The sequence below is a fragment of the Musa acuminata genome, chromosome BXJ2-9, assembly GCF_036884655.1.
Source record: "Musa acuminata AAA Group cultivar baxijiao chromosome BXJ2-9, Cavendish_Baxijiao_AAA, whole genome shotgun sequence".
Classification (NCBI taxonomy): domain Eukaryota; kingdom Viridiplantae; phylum Streptophyta; class Magnoliopsida; order Zingiberales; family Musaceae; genus Musa; species Musa acuminata.
Window position 1 is genome coordinate 49571213 of NC_088346.1, and position 10059 is coordinate 49581271.

General features: G+C 36.3%; 1 protein-coding gene, 1 long non-coding RNA gene and 1 other non-coding gene across 5 annotated transcripts; 1 reads left to right on the plus strand and 2 right to left on the minus strand.

The window, feature by feature from the left end:
* Positions 1 to 338: 338 nt before the first annotated feature.
* On the plus strand, positions 339 to 5974 carry LOC135623855 (uncharacterized). Its single transcript, XR_010491522.1, has 2 exons — positions 339 to 615; positions 5508 to 5974. It is a non-coding gene; the product is annotated as an uncharacterized LOC135623855 (long non-coding RNA).
* LOC103999528 (probable beta-1,3-galactosyltransferase 2) lies at positions 1122 to 6576 on the minus strand. Of its 3 annotated transcripts, XM_018818404.2 has the most exons (12): positions 6404 to 6576; positions 6077 to 6311; positions 5152 to 5248; positions 4644 to 4711; positions 4296 to 4504; positions 4150 to 4213; positions 3233 to 3305; positions 2978 to 3098; positions 2077 to 2164; positions 1866 to 1991; positions 1586 to 1695; positions 1122 to 1518 (listed from the first exon to the last, which is right to left on the minus strand). In XM_018818404.2, the coding sequence occupies exons 2-12, from the start codon at positions 6175 to 6177 to the stop codon at positions 1370 to 1372; spliced, it is 1206 nt and encodes a 401-aa protein (XP_018673949.2). In that variant the 5' UTR covers positions 6178 to 6311; positions 6404 to 6576; the 3' UTR covers positions 1122 to 1369. The 3 variants fall into 3 exon arrangements, with proteins under 3 accessions (XP_018673949.2, XP_018673950.2, XP_064983352.1); XM_018818405.2 differs by lacking the exons at positions 6077 to 6311; positions 6404 to 6576 and adding an exon at positions 5345 to 5513; XM_065127280.1 differs by lacking the exon at positions 6404 to 6576 and having other exon boundaries at positions 1288 to 1518; positions 1586 to 1711; positions 6077 to 6397.
* Positions 6577 to 9254: 2678 nt separating this feature from the next.
* LOC135624091 (small nucleolar RNA snoR111) lies at positions 9255 to 9382 on the minus strand. Its single transcript, XR_010491593.1, has one exon. It is a non-coding gene; the product is annotated as a small nucleolar RNA snoR111 (small nucleolar RNA).
* Between the last annotated feature and the right edge of the window lie 677 nt (positions 9383 to 10059).

Here is a 10059-nt window from a genome sequence, read left to right on the forward strand (position 1 = left end):
CATCGCCGCCTCCACCAATAGCTGTAGGTCGGATTCACGGGTGGTTGTGTTTCCCGTTGATATGCGGACGGGGACTGACGGTGGCCGACGTGACGAGGCCGCTGGGCTTTTCTGGTTGGTTGCAGAGATCGGCCATTCGACGACCCCCATTGGCTGATGTTTAGTGGGCCCGATCAGCGGATGAAGGGAAATCTTCCGATATAATAATGTTTCATCTAATTCGCTGCGGATATTCATTCTCTAATTTCATTTAAATTAAATGCAAAATTAGACAAGCTTATATTTTGAATTCAAATTTTAAGTTTAAGTGGCACACATTTTATTGCGTGCCAGTCATCCTCTTTTTCGATGTATAGTATATTTATTCATCAGGAAGCATGATCCACGCCCATCCCACTTCGAGATTCGTGCACAGTGTTATGATCCGCTCGATTTACCATTTAATGACATATGGTCTTCTCTATCCACCTTTGGGTTCGGAACGATTAGAAGCGCCGTGGGCGATCTTGGAGCGGTGGCCGTGGAGATGGAGCTCCGGCTGGTTTGTAGCTCGAGGACGACCGCGGAAGCCGCGCCCGCTCAATTATCGGGCCGGCGATGGGGCTTTTCTTACAAGTAAGTGGTTGTCTTCCTTTGTTTCTTGTTCCGCTTTGGTTCTCGGTAACGCCTGGCCTCGAGATTGCACGTTTGGAGGATTTGATGGAGTTGGAGCCGTCTGGCTCTCTTGTTCCAGCAGCGCCCATCTCGGTTAGAAATCGGTTAGGCGGTCGAAGAATTTGATTCATTTAGGGCAGCTTTGATCCATACTTTTGATTGCTGATACGAGTGGAATGCGTGCCATCTTAGAATTGACATTTTTGGTTCTTGAACTTCTTCTTCCCCCTCTCGAGTCAGGTCGGTTTTGTTGTCTTCACATCCGTTTGCCCGATAGTTCTACATCATATTGACTTGCGCGCAAGCTGCAGATAACTCTATTATCATCAAGATGGTTCTAGGAAGACATCGTCTCGCTGATCCGGACCTTTACAACGTGCGTTGGATGCCATTTCGGTGAGGCTAGCTATGAGTCGATCATATGCATCAACGTCTTGGGGATTAGCGTCAGTCTGCATCCGAATGAGTACCAGCAACCATATGTATGAGATTAGACAGACAATGTCAAGTACATTGTAAAGAATGTGCTCGGAAACACCACATTCACCCAACCTAACCCCATTTTGGATTTAGGGCCTTCTCTAGTAAAAATGAAGAGAGCCGTTTCCAAAGACCATTCAACTACAATTCCCCTACCAAACATGCATTTCCTATTGATACACATATACAGTTTTACAACAGTATAGCCTCTACCCAATTAAGGGGGATACACTGATCAAAAAACTGCATTCCAGATCGTGCTTTCATTTTCGCCACAACGCTGATGAACTTCCTTGATCCTATCAACAGAATCACAGATACCACTACAGCTCCAATCGAATGAGGCGACACAAGTGTTGCCTGCCTGGGCCTTCCACTCACAATCTGCATATTGTTCCAGTATTGAATATTAGGAATTCAAACATCAAACATAAACCGTAAGCATCTTTACCAGGTAGGGTGCCACAGCATAATCTGCGGTCATCAATATGCTCAACATCTAATCCTATGAACCAAGATCCTAGTGATACATCCTCGTTCACATACTTGTGCAGTATATGCCTGAAATTGAAGGAGTCTGAGACTTTATTTCACTAAGAGAGAACCAAAAACAGACAAATGAGATATAGCATTGATAAAGAACTGCTCTGTTAGATTTTAGCTTTGGTTCAACCAAAGCATAATTTGATTACCGAATTTATATCAAAATTTTCAAGCTAAAGTTGCCTTACTGGTTTATGGATATATAGGCGGCCAATTCATTCGAAATGGCATACAATTGACCAGTAGCATGTCGGAAGTATTTGTTGCCATCCCCTCCAAACTTCCAGTGTTCAGGTTCATAATATCTCACCCCCCTATAGCATGATATTTTGCATGTCAGTATAGATCACTTGACAATGCTAAACTAATCAATGACCAAATCCACTGTTTAACACTCACTTTCGAGCAAGGACAGGACCACACTTCATGCATCCAATATATACTCGAGGTTTCAAACGATGTCTTGCTAAAGTATTTCCCAATGTTGCTGCAAAATTTTGAACGTAGTCAAAATAAGATATAAAAGCCTATTACTTCCAATCTGATTAACTCTTGCTTCCTGCAACATTGATCCTTAGAAAGATTATAGATCTTGATACTAGCAAAATAATATTATTAACCATTTTCTACAGTAAGGCAGTGTAAATTCTATCATTTACAACATGAACAGCCTTTGAAATGCTTTGTCAGGCATCTTTTGTTATCATGAAAAAATGTATGTTTTGTCACTAATAAAATCCATTATTATACTATCCTTCGAAATATTTGAATTTCCAAGCAAAAGTGCAGATAAATTTTTTGCCATTAAAAGCTAGCGACTAAAAGCAGTAGATTAATCTCTCAATATTCAATCAGGTTAATGTCGGCAGCTAATACGAGGACAGTACTAAATTTAAATCACTTAAACAAAGAAGACAAATCTTGGAAAATAACAAATAATCTACATTCCACTGTCTCAGAGAATATTGTGATTGTCATCAATTTCTAATACCAAATAGTACAAGCTCAGCAATGTCATCGGTTTCATGAGTGCATAGTTTATACATCATCCAGTGTTCTCATTGTTCAAATGCATGCCCATTTCATCATGATATGCTACATGGTCTGCACATGTTGTTCAACATTATTGGCCCACATTAGGTTAGCCCTTACTAACCATTCCTGTATTACCATCAAAAATTGAGACCAAATTTGCAGAACTTAGGACACAACTACTTACATATTTATGTATGCATATAGATGCAATCAGGTTATAATAAAATATCAGAGTCAAGTTAAAGAAATATAATAGAACATTTACCTATATTCACATGTACATCATCATCAACTTTAACATAGAACTCTGCATCCCACAAAGAGAAAGCGGTGGCAAAATATGTTTTTGTTTTGGCTGATAACTCTAGGTATCCTTCAACATGATTCTGCAAACAAATACATTATCAAGGTCCCCATGTTCTCTGCCTTTTTAATATTAGAGATCCTTTTTAGGAACAGCCTCATCGGTGAAATGGACAGGCTATAGAAGCGAGATATGAAAATGAAATGGTTATCTTACAAGCCTCAAGAAATCACCATGCTTTTTGTCCTCAGCTTCAACTGATCTATCCAGAATTCCACCAGAAGTGGCACTACAAACAAGTATCAAGCAATTTACTTGGTATGTGTACTAAGAAGGCATCATTTATGCAAAGATACTGAAAATTTGTAGCCTTTGCATAAATCCATTATCTGCAAGCATAGAAATTCTGTTATTTTCTTGTCCTTTTTAGAACTTCTATTACAAATTAGTTGGCGTAACTAATTAATAATAACATAATTAGCACGCCAATGCAAGGGTAAAATAAATTTTGGAGAGCTCCTAGCAAATTACCAGCTAAAATCAAGAGCATATCCTGAGTAGTGCTTTCATGCCTTGTGTTCCTTGAATGGCACATCAAAAATATCAAATAGAGAAAATAAGTTGAGAAAATTTATGGTTTAGTGCCAAGCACAGATCATTAATTTTTCAAACATTTGAAAAGACTCGAGACATCTAAGTTCAGTTACTACATCTAATTAGATGCACTGTAACCCATATTGAAGTTATTTCACTGTTCTCAAACAGTGATTGGATGATTAGAAGGAAGTGTTAAGTGCATAAATAAATATCCTATAGGCCTGAGTGCAACAGTAAGGTTTCTGAGTTGCATCCTAGATAGGACATTTATGGATAAGCATATCTCAATGCATCCTATAGATAGGATGTTTATCGATAAGCATATCTCAATGCAGAGGGTCGGCATGGGTAAGTATTATCCTCAGCTCTGCAGTGGTAGATGCTTCATGCCCTAGGCTACAGTTGTTCTTTTCCTCATTTTCCTCTTTTGCCCTACAATAGTGGATCCCGGAAACACTAATGCTGCACAAAATTTTAAAAATGGATAATTTGAGATCTAAATGATAAGGCAAAGAATGGTAATAGATGTTGCTCACCCATGACCGATAACAAAGCGGATGACAATGCCCTTCTCTTCTTCTAGCTTCTTTCTTTTTTCACCTATAGTGTATTTGAGATCCAATCAACTACCATGATAAGTTCAGCTGCATGAACTAGAAGAATGTTAAACGAAATTACATACCTTGCGGCATCCACGTATCACGAACTGAATCTCTTCGTTTGCGGCTATTAAAAGCAGTATTAATTCCTATAACCATAAAATATTTGTGTCTTCTTGTTTTAATAACCTTCAGTTCTTGTGGAATAGGAGAACCTTTGAGTATAGACTCCTGTGCCATCTTTGCTGCTGCTAGCTCCATCTCTAAGTTTGATATTGCTTTATTTAGCATTCTGTACGCAAAGATTTTCTATTTCTTGTTAGGTTGGAGGGATTTTTTCCAATCTGGGAGTATCAAACACGTAACAGAATTCCAAGTGTGGCATCAAAATTTAATGAAATCCAACTAATAACCAAAATAATATAGCATACTGAAGGTCATCTTCAGTTGTTGAGCCTTCTTCCCCCAGAATTTTTCTCGCCTCTTCCTTCTGGTCCATCTGAGAAGACAGAAGAGAAAGAATGACTGTACAATTACAATTGATATGCATTCACAGAACACCACAACCAAGAATAAAATTCCCAAACAACTAGCATATTGGATATCTTCAGCATGTAATAGAAAACACTTGATGATTTGCATATTTGTTTTAATGTCAGTGCTGCTTATTGTGTACATATATTCTACCTCAAAGCAAAAACTTTGCATTGACAAATTGAAGGGAAAAAAAATTTATTCATGGTCCATCCATCCCAAAACATCATATTTACAGATTGAAGAATGAAACAAGATTTATCTAAAATTCTTAATATTGATAAACTGAAGAAAGAAAACAAAATGCATTACTTTGTTCGAACTGACAGTTATATGCAAAGTCATTTTTATGCAAAAGGAACTTGTACTAGATTGGTGAACATAAAGCAAAATTGAGGCACTCACTATTTTTGAATAATATCCTTCTACAACGAGCTCTTCTCTATGTTCTTTGGCCTTGTTTGCTCTGATTATATCTTTTGCTTCAGGCACCGTCCACATTCTGTCACCAAACACAGAATAAACTATGAGAAAACACAAACAGAATTCATAAGAAATATCGTGTCTAGTAAGCTTGGTGAAAGCAACAATGGTGTACCTGACCAAACTAAATGTACCAGTATATGACTCTGATCAGCAAAAGGCTTTTAGTAGGACCAAGTTTTTAGATTATTGAATATTGACAGAAAGATGTATCTCCAGCCAAGTGTTCTGAAACACAATCCATTATGTTCTTAATGCACTCAATTTCTCTTAAACAGGAGAAGGATGCTTTAGCATGTTCATGGGAACAGTCAATCTGGCATCAACTACAATGCATCTTCTTCATTTCTTATATACTTTAATGAAGCTCACAATGCCTCCTCAAACACAATCTTCAAAGTTCCATTTTCCAGCATTCATATGATGGTAGAAGCCAGGCATTCCATGCATTCACCAGGGCTGATCTGGATGGTTCAGGAACTGCATATGATCTCACTGACAAGTGATGGAAATTGACCAAAGCAAAGGTCACAACTCATAACCTATTTCGCATAAACTATCAAAGCATTGTATCTTTACTCTCAGACATCAAAATAAGGGGGGCAAAAGTTCTATATTTTCTGGCTACCCATTGCGACTCTCTCACCAAGAATCATTTCCCAAGTCCTGATCAGTCCCAAGATCCTTCAATTAATCACCTGTTGGGGGAAATTTGCAGTGAAAATTCAAAGAACCCCTACCCAATCTAACAGTTCCAAGCACAAAATGTGGATCGAATCATGAAGCCCTTAATCTGGATCAAGAACTAAAGCCAGGTGAGAACAGATTTGGGGGTGAAACAGAGTACCTATTGGTGAAGAGGAGGCCAGTGACGAAGCTTCCCAGGCAAAGCAGAAGGGTCCATCTCCTCGCCACAGTATCTCCTCCTCCTTTGCTCTTCGAACTCATCACTACCTCCTCTCCTCCTCCTCACCCTCTCAAATCCTCCTCGAGAAACGTCGCATCCGAGGAGCGGGAGGCCCGACCGTCCCAGATCTGTAGCAGATGGTGCTGGAGATGTCGATGCCGGAGGCTTGCAATTCCTGCAGAGGAAGGGATCGAAGAGAGGAGAGGACAGATTGTAAGTACTACTCGACCTTTCGTTTTCTTCTACTTAATTCTGCTTCCTCCCCACCTTTGTCGGTCTTAAGCTCATTCTTAAATCGCCGGCTCATCTGCTGCTGCTGAGGCATCTCTGACGTGCTTTTACCTTTTTCAAGAAATGTTCTTCTACTACCCGTTTCACACACCAGCTCCCACGAGCTGCCGTATCATTCGGAAGAGAGGCAATGCGGGTGGGACCTCAAACTGTAAGAGACCATGGTCACGCTGAGGCGCGTAGCCAAAAGAAATGGTTGTGTCGGAACGCAGATCTAACAGAGACTTGCCGCCCCCTGTCAAATGCGAGCCAGCCTTGACATTGTCGACGGCATATATATATATATATATATGAAGGCGTATCTTAAAAAATATTATTTTAAGTGCTTTTAACTTTGGATCTATATTTAGATCTATTTTTTAACTTTTAACATCAAATTGATTCCTTTAAAAATCTAAATTAATTTATGAGAATTATATTTTTTAAAATATATATATATATATAAGCATAGTGATCATATTTTTTATAAAAATTATATTTAACTTTAAGGAGAACATATAGTGTAAATATTTTTATAAATTTTGTTGAATATTACTATTCATGAAATCAATTCTTTCCTCGATGTGTTCATAATCTTTATTAGTAAGAATTATATTTAATAAATTAATTTTAATTTTAATTTTTTTAATATTTATTGTAATAACATATTTTTGATGAGTCAACTCTTTACGTTTAGTGTAAGATGTTAACATGTAACTATTAATAATTATACTTATTTTTAATTTATCAAATTTATTAGAGAGATACATGATCTTTTTTAGTAATTTATATTTTTTACTAATTATTTTAAATTTATATATAAATTATAAAATAATTAAATAATTTATTGTAAGGTAAGAAAATTTCATATGAGTCACATATCTTATCGCTGAAAGCCATGTAGATTCATAAATATGTGTTGAAAACACATTGGTATAAATATGTTTTTTTCTTCTTTTGTGTTGATAGCTTCCCAACATTTTGCTTTTAGGAAACAATCTTAAAATTTTATTAATAAATTTAAGATTTATATAGCTTTAATAAAAAATTTTTAAATAATTGACCACATCTAAAAAATAATTCACTTGACTTCATCTTAAATAATTCATAATTATATACTAATATATTAATTTTAGATTCTTTTACTTTATCAGTGTCTTCGTTAGTAACTTCAAGTTTATGTCAAATATCATGTGTAGTATAAACATGATTAAATTTATTTTTATTTAAAATATAAAATAAAATATTCATAACTTTAACAGAAAATATTGTTTCATAGATCATTTCATTTATTTATTAGTTTAAAAGATTTTCGAAAACCAAATTCAATATTATTTGATAGATCAAAATCTAAGAAAATATTCATTCATGTTTTTTAAGAAGTGTAGTCCATCCTAATTAAGAGAACTATATTCTAATACCAATTATTACGATAGTAAAGGGGAAGGAGGGTAAATTAGTATTTTTTAAAATAAAATTCTAATTTAAAATTTTCAATTGATAAAACAAAAATATGTTTAACTAAAAATGTGAGTAAAAATAGTGATAAAGTAAATCAACAAGTAATGAAAAACAAAAACAAAAAAATGATACAAACTGATTTATAATGAGAAAACATTCACACTTATCTTTTATAAAAGACCATACACCTCCATATCTTATCTTAATACGATCTCTAAAACAAGAAGAGACTCAACGCTTTTCAAAAAAGTTTATACATTTCAAATCAAGTTTTTGTTCTTGCACACAAGCTATCCAAAGGATTAAAGACAACGAAAAAGATAGTCTTCTTTTGTACATTTTAAATCAGATCTTTTCTTATGCATTTCTTTAATTTTTCAATAAAACGCCTTATTTTGTACACTTTAAATCAGATCGCCATCTCTCCCATATAATTTTCAGATTTGATCTTTCTCAATAAATCAGATTTTTATTATTTGTGTATCCAAATCATACCATTAATTGATTTTGGATTTCTCTTATTCGATCATAGCATCTTCTAAATATATTTTTTTATGTTTTAATTACTATTTTAGAAAATAATAGGTCATTTTAATTTATAGAACTTTTATCTATTAATATAGCAATTTTAAGCCTCTTCAAGCTCTCGAAAGATATTAAACTATGCATCAACTTTATATTTTAATTCTCCTATATATTTTGTTTGAGTAGAGAATCATCACGAACCGCTTCAACAGCAGAGATGAACAGAGTTATCAAAGGATGCTCTGTCGTGGTTAATAGATCCCAAGAATATGTAAGATCCCCTTTGATGCAGTTCTTCATTTTCAGCAATTTCAACTTAACTTAAATAATCGTACCTTGCTAGTTGTCGCGAAGAATATACTGCAACAAAAATCATTCATACTATAAATATTTAAAGTTAACATTTTAAGACACCTTTTGTTTGTATTTGAAGTTATTAATCGATGATCAAAACTGTCAAATAAATGCAGCAGGGACAAAAATCAATTGAGGCATCAAATAAGGGTTATAATGTCAAATCATGAACAACCAAGAACAAATTGTTAGGGCCGATTGACCATATTTTTCTATTATACTATAGGAAATCATTGATCGGTTAATTAAGACAAGAAAACGGCAAAAGTTTGATATCTGACGATGCAGAACAACAGATTTGACCGACTCAGACGGAGAACATAGAAAATAAACACAAGGAAGATTAGGAAGTGCATCAGAAAATAGAGCGTCCCCACGGTTTTGGTCGGTTCAAAGTGAGGAATAATGCAAAATAGATACAAACATCCCTTGCACTTCCTATAGGAAATCAATAAGAGTCAGATCGAGAGAGAGATAGATAGAGGGAGATGAAGAAGGGAAGAGGAGAGTGTGGTCGAGCAACAATCGAACCGCCAACGGGTGGAGTGGCGACTGAAACGATATCTCGACTCGTCTTTTTGCCTCTGCCTTCTGATCGAGGAGTACGCTACCGAAGGAGACGCGTTCCCTCTTAGCATGAAGCAGAGGAGAGACATATAGAGAAAGAGAATACGAAAAGATTTCGACTGGTTTCTCTTACGCTGCAACCGAAGCCCGTCGGCGGAGACGATTGAAGCCGACTTCAGATTCATAGTTTGCTGGTTGATAGACGCAACCCTAAGCGGCAACGGGCTTTATATAGAGAGCAAACGGGGGAGCTAGTTGGTAAAGTAGGAAGGTGGACGGCTGTGATTAGTTAGAAATATCGAATCAAGAGGCGGATTTGACGATCCGTTCTGTCCGCGGATGCCGTCGCATTCATTCGGGTATCCTCGCCCACCCTATCCGCAAAGAGATAGCCATCCGAATCGGATTCGGGTTTGAATAGGGTAAATGGGGCGCATGTTTCCACGGACGGCTTGTGTCGGCCCAACAGCACAAGTACAAGCCCGTGACCAGCTGACTCGCAGAACAAAACAATATTACGATGGGCATCAATCTAGTAGAGATTTCATAAGAATACCGATAAATATTTTGAGCAAATAATGCATGAAGATAGTAATTAGTTGAATTAGATGACTATAGGATGGGTGAGAAATAACCTTGAAGGTAAGCAAAAGAATCATTTTTCAAGCAAACGACATAAATTTAATAACAAGGGAGGGTCAATTGTTGCAAGATATCAACATAATCAGACATGTGCATCAAGGATG

Bases quoted from the DNA above. Each gene is read 5' to 3' on its own strand.
- LOC103999528 (XM_018818404.2), bottom strand. From the start codon at position 6,177: ATGAGTTCGAAGAGCAAAGGAGGAGGAGATACTGTGGCGAGGAGATGG. The intron at 3,099-3,232 runs GTAAGATAACCA...ATTTGTTTGCAG, and splicing joins ATGGTGATTTCTTGAGGCTT to AATCATGTTGAAGGATACCT. The intron at 1,519-1,585 runs GTAAAGATGCTT...AACAATATGCAG, and splicing joins ATGCTGTGGCACCCTACCTG to ATTGTGAGTGGAAGGCCCAG.